Genomic DNA, 24,490 nt, shown 5'->3' with positions numbered 1-24,490 from the left:
AGAGATCATTGCCCCAGTTAGGGAGAGGTTTAACTTGTTTAACCATCTCAATAGCAGCAGTAGAACAGAAGGGATAATTGCATAATTATCTCTGCAGGAGGCTTCCTGTGGATCCATAGTCAGAGAGTAGGGTGGGGAGTGTTTCGGTTTAAAATAGTGCTGCCATTTTACATTGCTCAGCAGTAAATATTTAGTGTGCGCATGAGCCAGAGAATTGCAGTCCTCTCAAAGGCAATTGGAGCAGGTGGAGCTCGTTCCCTAAGGGATTTCTCTCCTGTGGCAATTGCTTCATTTGCATTAGCAGGAAATAAACCATGTGATTGATTTCCCAGATTTCCCATCACGGTGGCTGGTAGGCGCTGTGGCTTTTTGCTCTTTGCATATATGTAATGGTTTAATCTGACAATGAGGCCTTTAATGAGGCCTCAGCATAGGCCTAAAGGGTAGACTGAGTTTGAAAGAGTTTTACAAAATACCACAGATAAAATCCATTCACTGGGCAAGCCCTCAGTGCCACGTACATGTAAAATAAATGTACCTCCTTCCTAACTCTCTGAGCCCTGCACAGCTGCTCCTCCAGAACGCGAGTCGGACAGCTGAGCGGGTGCCCCAGCCTGCCTCACGCGCACCTCCGGCATTCCAGCAGGCGATTCCGAGGCAGCGGCACTTTCTAGAAGAGCCCACTCACCACAGTTAAATACCGAGCAGCCCTTTCCAAAGTGCCCTTAATGAATGAGAACACGTGCAGCTGAGGTGAGCTACTGAGTGCCATTGAATATGCTGACCTAAAGCCACCACTGCAGCTGTTATCTGACAGAGGCTGAAATTGGTTCTTGTACCTCAGCATAACTCTTAAGTCACATGCTCTTGAGATCAGTTGATTCTTTGGTGATAACCTTGAACACTCTAGGAAAAAAAAGTATCATTTGAGAGCTGCCCCTGCAGCGCTGCGCAGTTAATCATTAACAGTTTGTGCCTGGTCTGCTTTGCGGCCCTGCGCCTCTTGTAAGGAAATAGGAAGTGGCTGAGGCACAAAGCAGTCAGTCTCCTGATCAGTGTCAGACACTGGCTCCTCCCCTGCCTGGCTCAGCTCTAGGATGTTGTCTCCCTCTTGCAACAAGAACAGAATCATCCCCAGCTAAGCTGAGATTCGATTTCAGACCTTGGCATGTGTTAGGTTTTCTCTGTTTCCTGCAGCAAAAGAGGAAATTCTAGAAAAAATTGAATAGCCTCAGTGGAGTCACAACAGAGATGAGTCTGATTCAGTTGAGACCCAGTGGACAGAGTAGCTGGGATAAAATGACACCTGATGACCAGCATCTGTGTCAAAAACTGGACCAAACCTGAACCTCTTCTCTAGCTACCTTTAAAGGGATACAGAGTCCCTGCACTTCCTGGGGTCCCATGCACTGAGATAGGGGCTCAGATACCATGGCGGTGGATGCTGTGAAGGAAATTGAAGAGAAATCCCAGAGGAAATAACTGTACTCAAAGCATTTTCTGGCCCAGCTCCAACCTGGAAGGGCTGAAAATCAGCCTAGGTTCAGCTGCGTAGGTGCCAGAGTCTGGAAGCTGGCAGAAGGATCTGGCTGCTGAAGTCTGAACTTTTTGAGGATCTGCCTGTCACTGGTTACAGACACGATTCTATCAAATCACAGATATTGAATCCCAGGAAATCCAATTAAAATATTGCTAACTATGAGTCAGGGCCCTCAAAATCATGTGACGGGGGACAAAATCACAAGCTTTTTCTTTGTCTTCTGATTTCTGAGCCTTTGGGATTCACTCCAGTCACATTTCCAAGCCTTTCTTCACAACTGGGAGGGTGAGGACTTACCTTTTTATAAAAATGAAAGCTGAGATTCTCCTGCCGTCTCCTGGGTCCAGCTGAGGGGCTTTAAGAGAGAGATCAAATACGGCGAGACTTGCAGTAGCATACCAGAGTTGGCAACACTGGTTCAATTAGCCAGTCAATGAACAAGTGAAACAAACGGAGGAGATGGGTTCCCTAGAGTCCTGTGAAGCTTTGTCAGATCTATCCCAGGTGGGAAGTGCTTTCCCACTCTTCAAGGCCACGCTGTGGGAGGCAGTGGGGATCCCAGGAGCTCTCATCCTCCCAGGTGATGATGGTCACCACAGTGTCAAAGTGGAACAGAGACCATGCCAGCTAAAAGGCCAGTAAAACATAACCTAAGAGAATGGAAGATTTTAAAATCCTGACTTCAACCCACAGCCTCAGGAAGTGGATCCTGCCTGGGCTAAGTACGTGAATGGGTTAATACTAGTGTTTTGAATAGCACTGGAAGCAGGGGGATATTTCTGAATCAAACATGTTCTCTGACATCATGTAGTGCCGTGGGACCTTCTGGCTGAGAACGGCATACACAGCAATGCTTGGGGCCTGCCTGGCCAGAGGCCAGCAATAGTATCTATTTCAGAGGGTTGTATAGCACCCCCTGCTGCAGCATCTCAGTGCTTTGGAGAGTTCAGGTCCCTCTTTAACATTTTTAATCCATGTATTATTTGACATTAGTGGTTTATTTATTTTAATATATTTCTGTCAGAGATGATGCCTAAGACAGAAGCCAAATCTAGATTCAGATTGGAATCCAGATGAGAAGTTAATATCCAGATTTTGGATTTGTGTTCTGAGCACTCACCCTGCCCCAAGATTGTGGGGTGAAGGGGAGATGGATTTCTCCCCCCTGCTTTTTACAGATCTAGGGCTTAGCTGTGACTTTAGATACAGAGCTGGATTTCAGCTCCCCTTAGGGCTTGGGGAGTTCATCTTGGGAGGTTGGCAGAGCCCGTTCCTCAGTGTAACTCATCTTCCTTTTAGCTGGAACGATTGCTCAAGAGAGTCGCACACTTTGGAGTTTGACCCCACAAGCCCTTATAGTGAGAATGGCACAGACTTCACACCAGAGGAGAGAGGGACTGAAACAGTAACTAGGACGAATTAGTTTAACTATCCCCCTACACATTTTTCTTCTCATTCCTTGTGAAACTGTTAACAGCTTCACTGGCAATTCCTGGTTCCCTGGCAATATTTAAGCTGCCCCGTGGGCTGGCAGGCGGTTGGTCGGTGGAGCCTAGTGCAAGTGAACAGAATGGGACCCAGCTGAACATGGTAAGTTCCTTTTCAGTGTCTTGCTTGAGTCTGGGATGGTCGCAGTTAGTAGGTGGGTTCAGTTCTGGTTGTGGACTCAGTTTTATCCCTTCCACGTCTGTAGTGTTTTTAGCAGGTGAAAGGAATTAGGAATGTTTAAAAATCCTATTTAAGAAGCAACAGAAGTGATACAATCCCGGCGGGTTACGAGACACCCACATGGGCTGCCCTCTCTCCCAGGCCATCGATAAAGGGCTGGCTTCAACCGATTCATTTCAATGCCACAGATGTTCTTTGCTCACAATCCCTGACTAGCGAAGCACTGCAGCTCATGCCAAGGGAACTACGGGAGACTCGGTTGTGATCTGAATTAGCAAAACAGTCAAACTTTCCACTAGCTCAAGGCGCACATAGAATTTGAAATCAGATGCATCAGAGTTTACTAACCTTCTCCCTGCCCCCAGGCAGGCTGTCCTACGGGGGATCCTATGGAAAGACCAGTAAGCAAATACCTACCACAGGATCTAAATTCCCCTTGGCATTCCACTCGGAGTATATATATATCTTCACTTCATAGAATCATAGAATATCAGGGTTGGAAGGGACCTCAGGAGGTCATCTAGTCCAACCCCCTGCTCAAAGCAGGACCAATTCCCAACTAAATCATCCCAGCCAGGGCTTTGTCAAGCCGGGCCTTAAAAACCTCCAAAGAAGGAGACTCCACCACCTCCCTAGGTAACGCATTCCAGTGCTTCACCACCCTCCTAGTGAAATAGTGTTTCCTAATATCCAACCTAGACCTCCCCCACTGCAACTTGAGACCATTGCTCCTTGTTCTGTCATCTGCCACCATTGAGAACAGTCGAGTTCCATCCTCTTTGGAACCCCCCTTCAGGTAGTTGAAGGCTGCTATCAAATCCCCCCTCATTCTTCTCTTCTGGAGACTAAACAATCCCAGTTCCCTCAGCCTCTCCTCCTGTGAGAGGCTTCCTTTCTTTCCTGCTGTGAAGTACCACTGCAGTGTTGGCTGTGTGCTACCAACAGCTGCATTCGGGGGTGAAGCAACTCCTGTACAAAAAGCCATAATTCCTGCATCGTGCTGAGCATGTGCAGCTCACCTTGATTTCAGTTGCAGCTGTGGGTGCTGAGCATCACCTGGGATTTCGGCCATTCTATGGTAAATGCTTTACGTGAAAGGGGCAATAGGCATGTCAGACAGAAGTAGCAGTAAGTAGGATGTGTTCAAATGCTGGTGATGGAAAGCAGGTAATGGATCATCGCTCCTTTGGGAGTGGTGCTCACCATTCAACTCTCCTCCAGCTGCATGAACCAAATGCGGCTACTCCTGAAGCAGGATATGCCGGAGGACTGAGCCCAACAAGGGGCACTGGCTAGAGCCGGCACCTTTGAATATTTGGCTAACGGGATGAAACCACTCCATTGTGCTGTCATGGGACACTGTATTGCGGTGCCGCTGCAACATTGCCCCAGTGTGTGAGGATGGTGGACAAGCTGTTGAGAATCCACACTCTCTCTGGGTTCTGTCACTCATCCAGGCATGAGAAACTAGCCACGCCAGAGACAGGCCTGGCTGGGGACAATTCCAAGCAATTCTTTAGGGAGAAGGTAATGCTTGGGGCTGGTAGTTGCTGACTGGTCCCTTGGAGAGGCTGCTTTGTTTCCTTGTACCGGTAAGTGGGCGAGGCCAGTGGCCGTGGTGAAACTGACACCCACAGACAAGGAGTTCTTTTGGCTCTCACCTCCTCAGGGCTTTCTGAGGCAGAACTCGTTTGTCTGCTCCTCACTTCCACAGCACCAGGCAATAAGAGCCTCTTTGTCAGAGGAGCTGAGCGCTGGGCCAGAGCACACGCTCTGGGGCCTTTTGGGTGAGACTGCCCACCTCTCCTGCTGGGGGCGTCGGTTTTTCCCCACTCCCAGGCGGGGTGCCATCGTAAGGTGCCCCATTTTGGGCACAAGAGGCCAAAGGCTCCAGCCTGCGTGTGACGAGGGAGCGAGGAGCAGCAAAGGCTGGATCTGGCCATCCTGGAAAGGACCGCCCTGCAGTCCAGCTCCCTGACCCGTTCGAAGGGCGCAGAGCGAGCCCCGAAGAAGGGACGCTCTGTCCCCATTCAGAGAACCAGCCGCGGGGAAAGGAAAGGTAAATCACTAGGGAGCTGGGCAGTGATGCGCTGGTGGGGGGTCATGGGGGCTCCTGGGAAACCCTTGTTAAAGCCCCACCATCAAACTGAAGGGAAGCTGCTTGGGGCAACTTCTCTGGCTATGGCTAAAGCAGCCCCATAGAGAGGACTTTCCCTGTGCTTCTGCAGAGCAAATGTGCTGCCTGTACAGGGGACGCAATTGTACCGAATGGTAGATTTGTTCAGCTCGTTCCCCAGGGGAGGACACCTCTCCTGGAAGGTCTTTGCTCTGTGCCCATGCTCCACATGGCACAAGCTGGCCATTGCAGGGCACTCTCAGCTCACTCAGCGGAGTTCTCAGATCCCGGCCAGGACACTCCGTGGTTTGTTCACCCTCCGGTGCCACCTCCCCCTGGGCCGGGCTTACAAGAAAGAGCTTTTGTTTAAGTGGAAAACAAACAAATATATCATCCCCTCCCCCCTCCCTGGGGAGTGGGTCTGTGGCAGGCAGAGGGAGGAATGTTTGTGGAAGCCTCTGGTTAGGTGTTGGAACCTGTCAGTGCTGTGCTTGGCAGCAGCAAAGCAACACAAGCAAGGTTTGCTGCTCATCCCTGGTGCCTCCGCACTTCCCCCCGCCCTGCTGCGGGTATATTGTCTCAGCGCCTGCTGTTGCATTCCCATTTCCCCCTCCTGCCATGCGGGATGGTAAGGGAATGGCACGGCCAGTGCCTGGACGCCAGCCATTTGGACTCACTTGTGAGGTGGTTCAAACATTCTCTCCTCCTGGGCCCAAGTCCATCTCCGAGTAAAGGCCAACAGAAAGACTCCCGCTGTCCTTCCCTGGAATCTGGGCCGGGCCCTTTGATGGTAGCACAGAGCGACCAACCATCGGGATGCTGGGCGTTCACAATCACCCCCGCTCTCCTGGTTTCCATGGAAGGAATTGTTCAGCTTTTGTTTAGTTCATTCTTTCTTCTGGCTATTCACAGGCATTTCTGTGGCTGCGGCTTCTCTCCAAGGTCAGTGCATACAGTGCTGTCAAACCTGCAGCCACAGAGCCCCTCCAGACCAACAACCGTTCCCACCCCATCTGGCAGTGGTTGCTCCGCTTCCCACAGCACAGGGTAGGAGCTGCTGCACAAAGGTAACACGAGTTGCTCAGAGGAAAAGCCCGCCCACCAGTTTCAGACACCATCCCCTGCTGGCCCAACTCAGGATGGGGGCAGCATCCTCACTGCGCTGCCGTCGCTGCCGTAACAACACAGGTCCCTATAACTCTCAATCCCACTTTTCAACAGATAAATGCATCAAGAAAGAGAGGAACTGAAACCGTATGAGATGCAATGGAGACCCCTGGTAGCACTCCGCCCTCTGTCACTCCCAACTGGAACACATTTCCCCAACAGAACTTGGAGGCTGTGGACATTGTTGTTCTTGTTCTGTACTTTGTATTCGTCCTGGCGGTTGGATTGTGGGTAAGGAGATGCTCTTAGATCCTTTCTTATGTGTCCTGTTATATTTAAAGGTGATGGTTGCACAAGTAGCACTTTTTAATTTTTTTACTAAGGCTTTCATCAGGCCTAACTTCACTGGCATCAACTGACCAAATCAAAAGCACAACAGTGTTTTGTGTTTTTCCCACCTGTTCAACCAGATCTAGGGATCCTAGGAGTGCTGTTCACGGTCAATGTTTTTTTTAAACACTTGAGGATCTTTCGATGGAAGAGGTGTAGACATACAATGTAATATTATTGCTAATGTTTGGTATCTAGCCTGGACAGAATCCAACACACATGTTAGGCTCCTACAGAGCTATCCAGGAAATCATATCGGCTTGACAATAAGATTCTGATCGCAGATCCTGCATACTACAAGTACTCTTAAACTGTAGCTAGGCCATACATCAACTTTCTGGCATGCCTTCTATCACAGGAAAAGGCCAACCCAGCTGCCACGAGATTGGACAGGAATTGCTGCTCTCTCCAGATATGGGGGCAAAACTCATGTAGTGTGATATACGATAAGTGAAGACAATAAAAAGTGAGAGTCCAGAGTTCTAAGTCTAACCCTGCGTGTCCCTCTCAGGTACATCTGAAACAAGTGATGTCCCTAATCAGTGACCCAAATCTGCGTGCATTCCTCATGCATCTGGAGTGATCATGACGTTTATTGCAGAAAACACTGAACCAGGAAGCTGAGATTGTAAAAAAACTTTGCATGTGATACAGACCTAAACCTCTCCCGGTGGCAGTTCCCTTCCTCCCTCAACAACTATTTCAGATCTTTGCCACACAGGATCCTGTAGCTGCAGCAATTGAGGGTTCTTCTGCCATAACAAACTCACCCACGTCCAGTGGGGATGACAGTATAGAGTGTCCCTCTGGGGAAACTGCTGTGCTCTGTAACGTTCTGAGCAGAACTTGGAGAGTTCTAAAGCTTTTGTCCTGTTTTTCTGCTTTCCCAGTCCATGTGGAAGACAAAACGAAGCACGGTGAAGGGTTATTTCCTGGCTGGAGGAAAGATGGTTTGGTGGCCTGTAAGTGTCTCCATCAAATTGCCTGTTCCACTATGTCACAGTGAGACTGAACGGTGCTTTTGTCCCACTGGCATGTCTCTCTGTGGTCAGAACAGGAGAGCCTGTGACCTGCTTTTCCAAAGCCTATGGGGAGGGAGCACTTTCCATCCAACAATATGCCTGTCACAGCCCCCACCTCCTGCACCAAGACAGTTCCTGTTTGCTGACTTGCAAGACTCATCTATTTCCTTAAACATTGGGTTGGGGCTTCCGGGGCATGGGTGGCTGGGTCTCTGGAGAGGAAGGGGCATTTAGCTGGTCTGGTAGGGGTAGGGGTTTGATTTGGGATGTGCTGATCATAATGAAGTAAATAAAGCCATAACCAGCTAACTGATCAGTTGGCGTTTCTCTTTGTTTCATCCCGTGCCCCTTTGCTTGTCTTTGAGGCTCCCCAGTGAAGGGACCGTGATGCCGCAGCTAGGAAGCGGGCTGCTTCCATGTAACCTGACAGATGAGTGACAGAGCAGGAGGGAAGGAATGAGGTCTGACAGCAGTACCGGTGTCAGCGAGCGAATGGGGCGAAGAGAAAAGGCAGCAGGGGCTAGGAGGGAGGGGATTTCAGTTCCCACGGATTGTGAGGAACCTGCAGTCTGGCCTGTGGGAACTGGGGCTCTGCAAAGTCTACATGGAATGGATCCAATGGCGAGCTAAGTGCAGTGGGAGACACTGGCCCACTCCATTTATTTACATATGGCTCACTTCTGAGACCCCTCCACCCCCCACCGCTGGGCTAAGAGCTCCTTCCAGGGTCTGAGAACGATGCCTTATGCCATACACAGAACTAGCCTCCTCTTTATCTCTGCAGGTGGGTGCGTCCCTGTTTGCTAGTAATGTTGGGAGTGGGCATTTCATAGGCCTGGCTGGATCAGGGGCAGCGTCGGGAATCGCTGCTACGGCGTACGAGTGGAACGTAAGTTTTGCAGTGCAGGAACTGCTCTCGATATCATTGGAAGTTGGCTTGGTCCTTTCTAGCTTTTACCGTATTGCACCCACATGGCTCCATCTGCAGCTATGTAAGAGGCAGAAACTGTTTCCATATTAATTAATGATATGATATTTATTATATTTATATTTATTATTCTAATGAACGAGGATAGTTCAGGTTGATCTAACATATCAGAGTCAGGGTCCTCAATCTGCTCCACTCTGCTTGGCATTGCAGCTCATACAGGGGCACTGATGTTGGGCAACATTACATCCTTGGTCAGCATTGTAACAAACCTGTGCCTGTGTAGGTCTTTGTGGTTGTCACTATGCTGCATACAGCGGCTCCTTGAAACTTCACAGGAAGAGCAGGAATAGAATTCAGATCCCTTAGCTCCAAAACCCCATGACCTACTACATGAGCTAGAGAATCGCTATTAGCTATACAGGGTATTTGAATCACAGCTGGACAGTTGTGTGTACACACACATAGAGGCATGCGTGGGCATTAGCCAACTGACAGCAGCATTTTTCAGTATCTCTGACCTGTGTTTCCTTTGCCTTCCTAGGGAATGTTTTGTGTTTTGGTGCTGGCCTGGCTATTTCTTCCTATTTACATAGCAGCTGGGGTAAGTCAATGGGCCACACTATGCGTATCAGTGACTTGCTTTTTTAACATCCTTTTAAATGCTGAACCTACTACAAAGGCCTGTGCTGCGGGTAAAAGTTCCCGAAGCAGCAGCGTTCCAGGACTCCCGTGCAGGGGTGTTCTTCTCTTGATGTACTGACTGAGAGGAGAAGAGCCCATGAAAGATTTACCTTGGAAAGGAAATCAGTCAGGAGATCTCATGGATGAAAAAACATGGTTTAGAAAGGGGATGAAAGAGGGGACAGGAGGACCCACTCGTGTTGAGCCCATCGGAGCAATGCCATGTCCCACTGCCAAAAGCAAGAGCTACTTCCAAGCACCTCCTCGGAAATGAGACTTCAGGGACAGAGGCTAGAGTTCAGGTGGAAATGGTGCTTCCCTGACACAACGATGAGGAGAGAGGTTGTGGTGACACTTGACATTCCAGAGCCACTGCCAAGCGACTGGGGGCAAGTCTGGCTTTACCAAGTTGGGGCACAGGTGATGCCTTAAGAACTGCTAGGTAGGGCTAGCCAGGGGAACCACATGGGGTGCACAGTTCCCAGATGAAGTAGGGAACAAAGCAGATTGTGTTTTTGCAATTTCTAAAGGCTGTGAAGGCTCCTTTATCAAGTAGCCTTACTGGACCTTGTGCCAGACCCTAGAGGCAAAATATTGGTGACCATTCATTGTGTAAGAGTGTGGAGTTGAGAGGGACAGACATTTCCCAGCAGATATGCCAAGACACAGCAACTGGCCAGGGTTTGTCAATCACACAAGGTCTGTACCAATGCCTCTATATGTTACTTAGAGGAAGTTGTTGTATTCTGCCTCCTCTGATACAATCTCCTTCCCTGCAGGTTACAACCATGCCTGAGTACTTACAGAAACGCTTTGGTGGCAAAAGAATACAGATCTTCCTGGCAATTCTCTATTTGTTTATCTATATATTCACCAAAATATCAGTAAGTAAGTAAGTAAGTAAGAAGGAAAGAGGACTGACTAGAATTCACTTTGAAAGAGTATGTCTGTATTAATCTATGGGACTCATAAGTGCAACTGAGTCCTGGTCCCCTCGCTGCTATAGTGATAGTGATATTATGAAAAAGTCTTGGAAGAGTGGAGAAAAGGGATGGATTTCAATTCTTTCAAGACGTTAGGTGCCAGACTCCTGGATCCATAAGCTTTGCCATGAATGGTTTGAATGTTTGCTGCTGTCGGAGGGAGAGCTTGGTAATGTATCAAAGCACACCAGTCCAGTCAAGGGGAAGGAGTCGTTTTCATTGGAGAGTTGTCTGTTAGATTTTTGGCATCTGCTCAGTTAATTTGACTTAGCCTCTCTGTACATTTCTTCTGACAGCAGCAGGATATAGGAGCATATGGGAGTGGGGTGCACCCTCCGGCTGGCAGAAGGAGCAAGTTTGCTGGCTGCCTAGTTTAGTAATTTATTGCTCCTGTTCGCTCTAATGCTTTAAATGAGTGATGTATTCACCCTTTGTGCAGGGCCTTGCCAGCTGTTAATTAACCACCACATAGTGCTTGAATTGACAAAATAAGAAGAAAAACTCCTAGCTGGGTGTTTTTCCTTTTATAGGCAGCAGTGGGAAGGGTAGACTGGCACATGCCTCTCGCCCCCCTCCCTCCTTGAAACTGAAGATGCCTATGGTGTCAGACTGGGGCCAGGTGGCTGGTCCTCGGTAGGGTTTTTTTTATGGAAACAATCAACTATTTTTTTCAAATCTCTGATGACAAGTTTTCTGAGGGAGAAATTGGATCATTCTAATCCCCAGTTGCTGGATAATGGGAATAATGGGACAGGCCTATTTATTTACAGCTGGCCAAAGTCATCAAGGCTTTGCACATATACATGCTTTCATGGTCTGCAGGTTGCATTTATACCAAACTCTTCTGCAGAGCAACCACCTCAGGCCACCGGGACACAAGGAGGCTGCATAGTTCCTAACCCACAGCTCTATAACAGCACACTGTGGAAACCCCTGCTGAGGTTCATCCAACGCCAGTCAGAGGAAAGGAATTTGCACTATGCCAACCCCTGGAGCTCTGGTTGGCTACTGTCCTCAGAACTCCCCATGCTCCAGCACATATGGCTGCTCCAGTTTCTGACCCTCGTTGTCCCCTCACTCTTTGGCTCTCATCCCGTGCCCACTGCTCCTGAGGAATGGAGAAGCGACCCCCACCAATAAAAGTAATTTCTTCTTTGAACTCAGCTCTCTCTCAATGGAAAACTCCCTCCCCCCCGTGCAAAATGAGCATTTTCCTCATTAAACTGTATTTCAAAACTATATTGAGCTTGGCTGTTAATGAGGAGTGTGGAGAAGGAGGTGAGGCCAGATTAGGGTTTATGTGCCAGTTGGAGCAGCTGCCCTTAAGATTGATAGAAAACAGGGAGTCATGAAAAGTGAATAGGTCCTTGAGAAACACAAGGTTTGGTTGGCTTAGTGTACACTGTGCATCCACTCAGCTGTCTGGCATTACGCACGGAGCTGTCACCATTGTAACCCTTATAAATATCTTTTTCCATTAGGTTGATATGTATGCTGGGGCCCTGTTCATTCAGCAAGCCTTACGCTGGGACCTCTACGTTGCTGTCATAGGTCTGCTGGCAATCACTGCTGTTTACACTGTTGCAGGTGCGTCTCTGTGTTTCAGGTCATAGGAATGCAATGTCATACATCTTTGCTAATGGGTTGAGAACAGCCGAACAATGTACCATCCATCTCCCCGTGTAATAAGTATTCAGCAGTTTCCACAAGGTACCGTTCTATAAAGTACTTCCTTATTAGCTGAGGCACTAAATCTGTCCGCCTGCCCTTTACCAAGACGACTGTTTATAATGAAAAAACTAATTATAGTAACGCACTTGTCAAAAAAATTACTCTCCAGGTGAGAGCGGGTGAGTGTAATTTTACAAGGCTGGCGTAAAGTGCCTGCTTAAAGCCAGCCCAGATCTGTGCACAGCACTCTCTGGCTCAAAGTGGAGCCACACTGAAGGTTTTTGCTCAGAACTTTTCTTCCTTTTCGCTTTATGGGTGTATAGGTGAGAGCCACACACAGCACTAGGCAGGGTGATGTGGGAAATATCTTCACAACTTGGATGGAAATGGTGCCAGGAAGGAAGTGAAATGTGTGTCCAAAACAAATGGAAGTTTCTCTTCTTGCAGCGCTCACCCCCAGCGATATGGGCCATACAGCTACTTCCTTTTTGTTGTTATGTTGTCTTTTTGAAGCAGCTTCTGTTTCAATCGGGTCCTTCCTCCTTGTGGTTTTCAATGCATCTCCTGTAGAGATTTCTGCTATGGAGTTTGGGTTTCTAGTTACAAAACACTGACTCACTGTGGTTCAAAACATGCAACATTTCAGACAAAGTATCAGCCCTGGGAATTGGCCAAACCATCCCACAAAGTGGTCAAAACAACCCACAAAACATCCCATTGTGTCAGCCAAAGCATTCTGGCTATGCTACTGGCCAAGAGACTTTTGCAAAGCAGGAGATGTTATTACACAGAACAAACCCAGTTCCCGACAATTTGTCCCTCTGATTTTTTTTTCTTTAGGTGGCCTGGCAGCTGTGATTTACACAGACACTCTGCAGACTGTCATCATGCTGGCTGGGGGATTAACTCTTATGGGGTTCAGTGAGTACTTCTCTGGGATTTTACTGCTAAAAATACATTTGTTCCTGTACCAAATCACTGCAAATATGCATCACTGGAACAAGCCATTTAACGTTTATACAGTGCATCTTGTGAAATAGACATTCATGTTAGAATATTTTCTATACAAATAATCTTGTGATAGTTCTTTGTAGGGTGAAAAGTGTAGGGGTGTTCCATGAAAGATATGAACCCCCCCAAAAATAAACAGAAAACACCCTGTGGTCTGAGATTCATATCAAAGCAAACAATTACCTCCTCTAGCCAAATAACGTATGGTATTAAACCAGGTTTGCCATTGTAGGTCCTGATCCAACTCCCAGTGAAGTCTGTCAGAGTCTTTCCATTGACTTCAATGGACACTGAATTGGGATCATACAGAGCAAACTGCCGAGAGTGAAAATAATAGCATGAACCTGATCAATGTGGTAACTGCTTCCTATTCCCATTTTAGGCTTTGTTAAAATTGGTGGGCTTGAAAGTTTGCAGGCCAAATACTTTAAAGCCATTGCTAGTAGCCACAAAGGAAACAGTAGCTGTGGCTTACCAAGAGAAGATGCCTTCCACATTTTCCGAGACCCTGTCACCTCTGACCTTCCCTGGCCAGGAGTTCTGATTGGAATGACCATCCCATCTCTGTGGTACTGGTGTACAGATCAGGTAGATCAATGTTTCCTTCACAAGGTTAACCCTCAGGTTGGGTTTTGAGACATGCCACCTGGCTGGCTGTAGAACCATGCAGAACTTTCATCGCAAGCAACTAAGGCCAAGTTTCATTACAAAACCCAGACTCGGGCCAGAACCTGGGCTGGTTTACTATTTCTGTGGAAACCATATGAAATCTGATGATTTCAACCTCAAACCAGACAAAATCTGACACCTGCAGCTAAGTTAAATTAGAGTTTTGAAGCTCATTTGAACTCAGATATGTAACATGAGGGGCATGTAAACCCCAAACTATAAAGTGGGCATGTCTGAATTCTGTGTGAACCCACCCCCTTCAGGCTGTGCAGGGCTCCAGTTGCTGTCTCTCCAATTGTAAACAGCAGTGCCAGGAAGAGCAGAATCATAACAAAATCTGTGTCAGATATTTCTGGCGGATTTGTTTATCGAACTCTTTTTACAGAGTGAGGGTCAATTTAGGGGATGTCAGCAAATTTACCCGTGCCCTGGTTTGTGAGGCAGTAGTCCTGTTGACCTGACAAGACGTGTCAAGGCGTATAAGATACACAGGGTCCAAAAAAGAACAAACTGTGGAGAAAAATGATGACAGGGATTTATATGGGTTAGAAGTGAACACAATGAGATTTCCCTTGCATAAGGGCAAGAAGCGCTAGTTAAAGCACCACAGGTGAGTTAGCTAATTCACTGCATGATGCTACAAGGTTCGGCACGGCCGCTGGGAGTTAAGAACACTCAGCACTTTGCAGGATCAGATCCTTCATGATGATGATGGTCTGAGTTCCCTCTCAGTTAAATCAATGCAATCTAGAACAGAGTCTGGCCCTAGAGGTCCGGTATGGTGCTTTTGGAACCAGCATGTCCAATTATAAATAGAAACATACATCACGTCATCTTGCATCTATGTACTCTCCCTGCAAAGCACTGGATCAAACTATTTTCCTGATTTACAGGTCATTGTTCAAAGGTCCCTTGCAGCTAAAAACCTCTGTCATGCCAAAGGAGGTTCGTTGTTGGCCTCCTATCTGAAAATTTTGCCTCTCTTCATGATGGTGATGCCAGGCATGATCAGCCGGGTTCTCTTCCCAGGTAAGAGTTGAAGGAGAGAAATATTCCTTGCGTCTGTCTCTACAGATTGTGATTTCTATATAGTGCATAAGTGACAGACCCGCCAGAATAAGCTAAAAGGTTGTAGCAGCTCAATTGCCAGGAGCATGGACTTGCAGTTCATAATAGACTTTTTTTCAGACAACACTCTATTAATCTACACTCCCCTTGCTCCCCAGGGACCACACCCCTTCATCCTGAACACAAGTCCCAGGTCTCAGGTGCTTCCTGAGGCAATCCAGCTTTAAGAGCTGCCCCGATGATGTTCCCTCTGGACCCCATGTTTGTGGCACTCAGAAAAGAAAAAATCCTAAAGTCTGCTCCCTGAATGTTCTAAGCCACAGAGAGAGAGAGCATGCACGTCTGTGGGTGTTAGCACATGTCTGGAGGGAGTCACTGTTTTCTCATGGTGAACAGCATTAGTTTTAAAAAAGGACAAGGTTCAGAGAAGAGAGTCAGGCATACAAGCCAAATGAGCTGTTAAGGCAAATCTTGACTAAACCTACTTCAATTGGCAGAAGATAAAGATAAGAAAGGGGAAAGCTTAGAGCTACTCTTGTGAATGTGTGTGTATTTCATTATCTGCTGGATGGGTTTCACTCCATGGTTACCGTCTGGATGTATTTGTTTCTTGTAACTAATGGATTACTTTCCCCCGTGTTTATTGTAGACCTGGTGGCTTGTGCAGACCCAGAAATCTGTCAGAAAATCTGTGGCAACCCATCTGGCTGTTCTGATATTGCTTACCCCAAACTGGTCATAGAACTGCTGCCTCTAGGTGAGGAGCTTCACAGCCGCTAACTAACATGGACAGGGCCTACACCAACCAAAACACAGACTGTAGGAAATGTTCGGGGAGGAGAATAGACTACAGTCATGATATTGGGGTTGATATTGGGCCTGATGGTATAGTGACGAAAAAGGAATAACATGCAACAGGGTGCGCAGCTGCTGTGAGAGGCCTCTGCTGGGGAGCAAGGCATCCAGCATTCAGGAAGTCTACTTCTATCACCTGGGCACGACTAGTTCCCTAAAGGATGAGGACATCGTAGTGTCCAAGTGTACTGAGTTACCTGTAACCCGAAGGGGAGCACGATCACTATAACAAAGGAGTGAGCAGATGGATCAGGTCTCCTCCTTGCATCTCAGCTGCCTCTCTGAGCCAGCCAGCTACCAGAGGAGAGGAAAGACTCTGCCCATGCAGACAGAGCTATAGTGGTCCAAGAAGAAAGACTGACAAGTTCATATGGCCTGTGAGGTCACCTGCTGTCCAGGACGTTTGGGAGGGCAGTGTAGGCAGCAGTCCCTCAGCACAGGGGAAGGGCTGAGTTCAGAAGGGAGCTGCAGCCGTTAGTCTGAGAGGTTTGGCTGATGGGGGGTGAAGTTGGACCCTTAGCGGTCTGTACATTGTTACTAGAGCGAACATGCCTCTCCCTTTGTTTTCAGGGCTCAGGGGCCTCATGATGTCAGTGATGATTTCAGCACTTATGTCCTCCCTGACTTCCATCTTTAACAGCTCCAGCACCATATTCACCATGGATCTCTGGCGGCACTTCCGGCCCCGTTCTTCTGAGTGGGAACTTATGCTTGTCGGCAGGTACGGAACTCTAGGGCATGGCGTGTTCAATCACAGAGCCTGTCCTGGGGATCTTTCACACCTCACTCTGCTCTCTGGTGCCCTGGTGTAAACTGAGAGCAACTCCTTCATCTTCAGAGCCCATTGCTCCAGACCTACCCTGCAATAACTGAGAGCAGAATTTGGCTCTTCCAGTCCATGGTATTTTTTTTTCTGTTGCCAATGTTACATTTTCTTTCCCTGGTTGCTCATGAGAATGAATCTGGCCCAGCGAATGGATGTAAGTTATAGCAGCAGAACCAGGATTTAGGAGACAGAGGTGGCAGAAAGGCACACGAGGGCAACAGCATCTAGATTTGGGTGTTTGTGTGAGGCTGAGCTCTAACGGAAGACAGGCAAGGGGACATAGTACAGATGAACAAAGGCTGGATGGTGGGGAGCACCATTGGGCAGATTTCAGAGAGAGGAGGGAGGCTCTCCTGAGAGGGGAGACCCTCATGCAGAGGAAGGGGCAAAGGCCAGCAATAACACTGTCTTTTTCTTGAGCAGGGTGTTTGTGCTGCTGCTCGTGGTGGTGTCCATTCTGTGGATCCCGCTGGTTCAGGCCAGCCAAGGGGGGCAGCTATTCATTTATATCCAGACAATCAGCTCCTACCTACAGCCACCTGTCGCCATGGTTTTCATCCTGGGCTGTTTCTGGAAGAGAACGAATGAAAAGGTAACACTTGGGCAGGGTCTGACACACCGTGCTCTGTGTGCCGGGTACGAGCCTGTACTTCCGCTGTCTACACGGACAAATAGCCAGGCAGCTAGAACAGCTGCACCGTGTCGCTGCTCTGCCTCTCCTTGTGGGCGCTCTGCGGAGTGACTGGACTCATGCTTGGGGCATTCTGTTGGGGCCACGCAGCCCATGCAGCAGGGAGCACTTCTTACTGCTCTCAGGCAGCTCCCTCGGCTGCTCTAGGAGAGAAGGCAAAGGTTGCCAGGTGCCTTTCACAAACCTAGGAGCAGAGATTTGCAAGCCATGGCCTTGCACTGGTGTAACCCAGGACTTGGTGTCCATGGGGGTGGAAAGTAAGTCGGAGGCGGGGAAGGGGGGAGTCGCAGTGGCACAAGATGCCCACAACCTCCACTCCTCTGGGGAAACTGGAGCTGGCAAGTGCAACCCCAAAAGAGGGCAACGCTGGCTGGGGAAGGGTTGTATCCAGGCTCTGGAGCATCCTCAGGGCAGCCTTTGCTGGCAGGACTCCTATGAAGCAGCAGCCACAGTTAAAGCAGCCCATGACTAGGGCAACCATTGGGGTGGGTAGTGCTGCAGAGGTGGGAGCTGGTGGCTATTGAACAGCACCAGCAGGTCTAGATAGTGGCTCTCCTCCACCGGAAGGGCAGGTCAATAGAAAGTGGGGTGCTATGTGTGTATAAGGGAGAACAGCATAAGGAGGAGAAAATGAAGGGGATCTCAGAAACCCTCCCAAAAGCCCAGTAAACCTCCCCTCCCCCCCAGAGAATGTGCTGATCAGAATGTCACGGTTGTGACTGTAGCATATCTCACTCCTGCCAGCACTCAGCCTGAGAGCCAGCGTGGGCTTCGTCGCCAGATAGGATGTAGACATATGTTTCCTGTTCCATCAAGGAATGATCTTCATTTCCTAGGGTGCGTTCTGGGGCCTGCTGACTGGCATGCTGCTGGGCTTCATCCGGCTGGTGCTGGACTTTATCTACTTGCAGCCCCAATGCGGGGAGCCAGACCGCCGGCCGGCCGTGGTGAGATATGTGCACTACCTGTACTTCTCCATGATCCTCAGTGTCATCACGACAGTCACTGTGGTGGTCGTGAGCCTGCTCACAGAACCTCCCTCGGAAGAAATGGTGAGTCTCCCCCAGCAGGTTTCTTTCACTATTTTTTAATGGACATCCAGTAAGGCCCCCCATTATGCACCCATGGGGATGGACGTTCTCATTCCTCCTGTACACATGTGAACACTTGTAATACTGTATCAGACCACAGGTCTGTCTAGTCTGGCATCCTGCCTCCCTGCTGTGCTAGGTGACAGCACTGGTCCCTCAAGTCCAGAATCCCACCTCCAGGAGCAGCCAACACCTGGATGCTCTGGACAAGGGTCTCAAACCCCAATATGTGTATTTTAATCCATGACAAGTTTGCTTCTTTCATCATATTATTGTCTGAGAAGCTTTGGCCACTGGGTCACCTTATTAACTTTCTCAAAGAACTGCAGTTGATTAGTGAGATAATTTTTCCTTATGGAATCCCTTACCTAGATCTTATCTGAGCACAGTGAAAGCAACCCGCCTGCTTCCTCTGAAGTAGGTTCCTGCCAGTCTGCCTAACTCCACAATGCATACAGAGACTATAAACCCTCATCCAGTGCTGGATCCATGTGTGATATCCCAGATACTATGAGATGAAAGAACATCACAAAGACCTTCTAAAACTTATACACTCAGTTCTCTGCTTTTAGTTTTGTATGACACATCACAGCAGAGTTCTAGTAGTAACCCTCATCATCAGGAACGTAGCAGTGAAGTAAAATAGGCAAGTTTCAGATCAAGGTTTAATCTGGATAAACAGCACTTTTCTTGCTTCATTTGGCCTCCTCGTATCTATTTCCATAGTACCTTATCAGCGCTGGATGTTCCCCAGCTCCAATGGGGCTGCCCAGGTGGGGGACCAGAATTTGGTCCCAAGTGTTTAGAAAATATAAGAACCCCTCAAAGCTGCCTTATGGCTGAGGTATTCCCTTTAAACAAACATAGGAGCAGTTCTCTTTAACAATGCTCTTCATGCCGACAGATCAGTCATCTCACCTGGTTCACACGCTGGGATCGACCAGCCAAGAAACACCCAGCAGTCAGTACTTCTCCTGATACTGGAAGTGGCGTATGTAAGTCTGAGTGTCCGCCTGCCCAGCTCGATATTAGCGTTGTTCCTGAAAATATTTCCAATGACAATACAAGTAAGTGCCCTGTTACTATATACAGCATGCGCTTCAATTAAAATCAGTCCTATGCATTTTGTAAAGGTTATAGAGGCAGGAAATGTTAAATGCATCTTCCTGCTACTTTCAGATTTCTTAGGTTACAAAGTAGCAGCCGTGTTAGTCTGTATCCGCAAAAAGAACAGGAGTACTTGTGGCACCTTAGAGACTAACAAATTTATTTCAGCATAAGCTTTCGTGGGCTACAGCCCACTTCTTCAGATGCATAGAGTGGAACACACAGACAGAAGATATTTATATATACAGAGAACATGAAAAGGTGGAAGTACGCATACCAATTGTAAGAGGCCAATCATTGAGATGAGCTATCAGTAGCAGCAGAAGAAAAAACTTTGAAGTGATAATCGAGATGACCCATAGAAGGTGTGAGGAGAAGTTAACATGAGGGGAAAAAAATTCAATTAGTGTAATGACCCAACCATTCCCAGTCTCTGTTTAGGCCTAAGTTAATTGTGTCTAATTTGCATATTAATTCAAGTTCAGCAGTCTCTCTTTGGAGTCTGTTTTTGAAGTTTTTTTGTTGCAAAACTGACACCTTCAAGTCTGTCACTGAGTGATTAGAGAGGTTGAAGTGTTCTCCCACTGGTTTTTGAATGTTATGATTCCTGATGTCAGATTTGTGTCCATTTATTCTTTTGCATAGAGACTGTCCAGTTTGGCCAATGTATATGGCAGGGGGGCATTGCTGGCACATGATGGCATATATCACGTTGGTAGATGTGCAGGTGAACGAGCCCCTGATGGTGTGGCTGACGTGGTTAGGTCCTATGATGGTGTCACTTGAATAGATATGTGGACAGAGCTGGCATCGGGTTTTGTTGCAAGGATAGGTTCCTGGGTTAGTGTTTTTGTTGTATGGTGTGCGGTTGCTGGTGAGTATTTGCTTAAGGTTGGGAGGCTGTCTGTAAGCGAGGACTGGTCTGTCTCCCAAGATCTGTGAGAGTGAGGGATCATCTTTCAGGATAGGTTGTAGATCTTTGATGATGCGCTGGAGAGGTTTCAGTTGGGGGCTGAAGGTGGCGGCTAGTGGCGTTCTGTTATTTTCTTTGTTGGGCCTGTCCTGTAGTAGGTGGCTTCTGGGTACTCTTCTGGCTCTGTCAATCTGTTTTTTCACTTCAGCAGGTGGGTATTGTAGTTTTAAGAATGCTTGATAGAGATCTTGTAGGTGTTTATCTCTATCTGAGGGATTGGAGCAAATGCGGTTGTATCTTAGAGCTTGGCTGTAGACAATGGATTGTGTGGTGTGTCCTGGATGGAAGCTGGAGGCATGTAGGTAAGTGTAGCGGTCAGTGGGTTTCCGGTATAGGGTGGTGTTTATGTGACCATCGCTTATTAGCACAGTAGTGTCTAGGAAATGGACCGCTTGTGTGGATTGGTCTAGGCTGAGGTTGATGGTGGGATGGAAATTGTTAAAATCATGATGGAATTCATCGAGGGCATTCTTTTCCAGATGATGAAGATGTAATCAATGTAGCGCAAGTAGAGTAGGGGCGTTAGGGGACGAGAGCTAAGGAAGCGTTGTTCTAAGTCAGCCATAAAGATGTTGGCATACTGTGGGGCCACGCGGGTATCCATAGCAGTGCCGCTGACTTGAAGGTATATATTGTCCCCAAATGTGAAATAGTTGTGGGTGAGGACAAAGTCACAAAGTTCAGTCACCAGGTTTGCCGTGATGGTATCGGGGATGCTATTCCTGATGGCTTGTAGTCCATCTTTATGTGGAATGTTGGTGTAGAGGGATTCTACATCCATAGTGGCCAGAATGGTGTTTTCTGGAAGATCACCGATGGATTGTAGTTTCCTCAGGAAGTCAGTGGTGTCTCGAAGATAGCTGGGAGTGCTGGCAGCGTAGGGCCTGAGGAGAGAGTCCACATAGCCAGACAATCCTGCTGTTAAGGTGCCAATGCTTGAGATGATGGGGCGTCCAGGATTTCCAGGTTTATGGATCTTGGGTAGCAAATAGAATACACCTGGTCGGGGTTCTAGGCATGTGTCTGTACAGATCTGTTCCTGTGCTTTCTCCGGGAGTTTCTTGAGCAGATGGTGTAGTTTCTTTTGGTAATCATCAGTGGGATCAGAGGATAATGGCTTGTAGAATGTGGAGTTAGAGAACTGCCTAGCAGCCTCTTGTTCATATTCCAACTTATTCATGGTGATGACAGCACCTCCTTTGTCAGCCTTTTTGATTATGAAGATTTCTGTATCTTCAAAGTGCTGACAGACTTTTTACCTACAAAGACTAAAGATCAGGGCTATGTTTCTTCTGTATCTTTTAATGGTATCACATATCCTTGCAATGGAGCAGGGAACCCATTATTTCTGCACCAGGGAATAATGCTGTTAGTATCTGCTGCAGGGAGAGTTGGTTGGAAAATGGAAAAAAAATTGCCAAAGTTTTCACAAAATTCCATTTCTGTTTTCATTGGTATTTTCTGACCAGCTCTAGTGGCAGGGGAAACACAGAACCCTGAGTTGAGCTCTTGGCAGGTTGCAAAGGAGAGTTTGCAAACATTGTTTTTAATATCAGAGGGGTAGCCGTGTTAGTCTGAATCTGTAAAAAGCAACAGAGGGTCCTGTGGCACCTTTAAGACTAACAGAAGTATTGGGAGCATAAGCTTTCGTGGGTAAGAACCTCACTTCTTCAGATGCAAGTCTTGCATCTGAAGAAGTGAGGTTCTTACCCACGAAAGCTTATGCTCCCAATACTTCTGTTAGTCTTAAAGGTGCCACAGGACCCTCTATTGTTTTTAATGTGGCTTGATGTACCAGTGTTAGGTACACACTTGTATAGATCCTGATCCTGCCCTTTTCATACGCCCAGAGATGATTGTCAGGTTTTGCAAAACTTGCACTATTGCTTAGGCAGCTTTGCAGCCTTGGCCGATGCATATTCCTTTATGTGCAATGAAATTAGTATGAAGTGGAGCAATGAGTCAATGCACTAGACTAGAATGCTGATTCCCAGCTGCTGGGACTTTAGTCTTTTGTGACTGGCATTCTAATTTCCTCCCTGCCCTCTCCCCAACCCCGTGCACCACTGTTACCTGCTTACTGTTGGGTTATGCATGCCCTAATCTTCAGTAGAGTTTGGGGAACTTGCATTCACAAGCTCTAACCCTGGCCCTAAGTGGGTTCAAGCATACAGAAACAAACGGAAGATGATGAGCACAGCCATGTTTTTAGACTTGGCTAATTGATACCATTCCTTAAACTGTTTGGAATGGCAGGATTTGAATTCAGAGCTTTAGAGCAGGGTGACACTGAAGTGACAAATAGAAATGACTGTAATGGCTACCTAGAGCTTGGTGGAGTGAACGTGTCACTTTGAAGAGTTCTGATATGTTTTCTGGGTAGTAATGTCAAAAATGATTTGTACAAGATTGTAACACTCTTTGTGTTACTGGAGTTTGTTCCATGGACAAAATTTTTACCACACTAATTACTATCATTGTAGGCGTGACTGGTACTCAGAAAGGGTCTAAACCAATGAGAGTCTTCTTGTGGCTCTGTGGGATGGAGAGCAAACAAGAACATCCTCCTGAGAACACAGCTCCTACCAGCCCTGAACGTGCTGTGGCTTCATTGGATGAGCAGCCTTTGGTGAAACACATTCTGAACATCAACTTGATACTATGCATATGTGCCGGCATCTTCCTCTGGGGCTACTTCGCATAGCAGCTTGCCAGATGATTCAAGGGACACCGTCAACTAATCTTAGGCCCCCAAATTAAGATTGGTGTAAATAATAATAATATAATCAATGATGGTTCAGTGTGATTTGTAATCCATTCTTACATTTCATAGGAAAAAAACTGAAGTATTTTAGTTACACTTAACGAAGGGCTCGCTCCTGAGAGTTGCTGAGCTTCTTTACCTTTGGCTCAGCACCAATGAGATCAGGCCCCAGACAGTGATAGGCTATACATGTGTAAGGGGTGGGGGGAGGTTTGGAAGGCAGAAGGGGTTTGTTTGGTTATGTTTCACATCTTGATAGTTTTGCACTTAAAGCACTAGGGACTCAGGATATCTGCCTGACCTGTGTAAAGCACTTAATTTCTCTGTGCCGTAACTCCCCCATCTGTAAGAATGGGTAATAATCCTTCCCCACCTCCAAGCGGTGCTGTGAGGATCAATATTTATGTTTGCAAGGTACATAGATACTGTAGTGATGGTGACAGTATTGGCATATAGAGATACTATATCCATTAAGGAAAACAAAACATTACACCAAAATGTATGTACATGGATAAATGTGTGTGTGCCTATGTTGTACAGCTCATAGGTTCCATTGGCTTTTCTGTAATACAGTTGGCACTACAATTAATATAGATTTTTTTTTAATTGTTTGCATACATTTTAAAAAAGTTAATAAGTTTCTTAGCATGGGAAGTTAAATCTTCTGCAGGGCTGTAAATCCAAACACAAGGCTGAGGGTAGTGTATGTGGACTAGAAAATGAAACTGACAATTTCACTGTCAAATGTGAGTGTATGGCTCAAAAAGTAAAACAGCACCAGTGTTGAAGAGTATATTAGGCTGCTTAAATCTTTTCAGATAATAATGTCGGGGTTGTTGGTAACACACATACAGAGAGATTATCATATGTGTATAGAAGATTTTGACAGTGTCTCTTTAGGTTTTTTTTTAAATAAATTAGGTATTATTACAACCAGAGTATTTTATGAGCAATGTAATGTATTGTCCTTTTAAAAATCCCTTGCCAGTGTTAATAAAAACATATTTATTATTCTCCATGGAGTCAGTAGCCAGCAGGAAAATGTATCCATTGATTGCATTCCTAGTCATTTTACCTCAGTCTGTTTCCTCTGCAGCACAATGATGAGTTTAAGCGAAGGGCATGTTCATTTGCTCCTGTTAACTGGACCTGTACGGTTATAAAAACTCAGCGCTGTGATGACAGGAGTACTAAAGAATCACTTCAGCATTGCAAATAACTGGAGCTCGAAGGCAGGGCCCTTCCCTTTGTTCCAATAGCCCGAGAGCCTGCGTGTGAGTGTCTGCACCAGGCACCAGCTCCTGTCGCTGGGGCAGCTGCGGTTTA

At 47.2% G+C, this 24,490-nt stretch overlaps 1 protein-coding gene across 1 annotated transcript; it reads left to right on the top strand.

Moving 5' to 3' along the window:
- The first annotated feature begins 6,590 nt into the window (after positions 1 to 6,590).
- Positions 6,591 to 23,104, top strand: SLC5A11 (solute carrier family 5 member 11). Its single transcript, XM_065411804.1, has 15 exons — positions 6,591 to 6,722; positions 7,712 to 7,783; positions 8,628 to 8,732; positions 9,316 to 9,375; positions 10,235 to 10,339; positions 11,920 to 12,025; positions 12,950 to 13,030; positions 13,503 to 13,708; positions 14,683 to 14,818; positions 15,507 to 15,614; positions 16,283 to 16,433; positions 16,962 to 17,130; positions 18,066 to 18,281; positions 19,225 to 19,387; positions 22,884 to 23,104. Exons 1-15 carry the CDS (start codon positions 6,591 to 6,593, stop codon positions 23,102 to 23,104), a joined length of 2,031 nt encoding a protein of 676 aa, XP_065267876.1.
- Positions 23,105 to 24,490: the final 1,386 nt, after the last annotated feature.

Source organism: Emys orbicularis, chromosome 10, assembly GCF_028017835.1.
Source record: "Emys orbicularis isolate rEmyOrb1 chromosome 10, rEmyOrb1.hap1, whole genome shotgun sequence".
Lineage (NCBI taxonomy): Eukaryota > Metazoa > Chordata > Testudines > Emydidae > Emys > Emys orbicularis.
The sequence above is the reverse complement of the archived record's forward strand: the minus strand, read 5'-3'. Positions and strand labels throughout refer to the sequence as shown.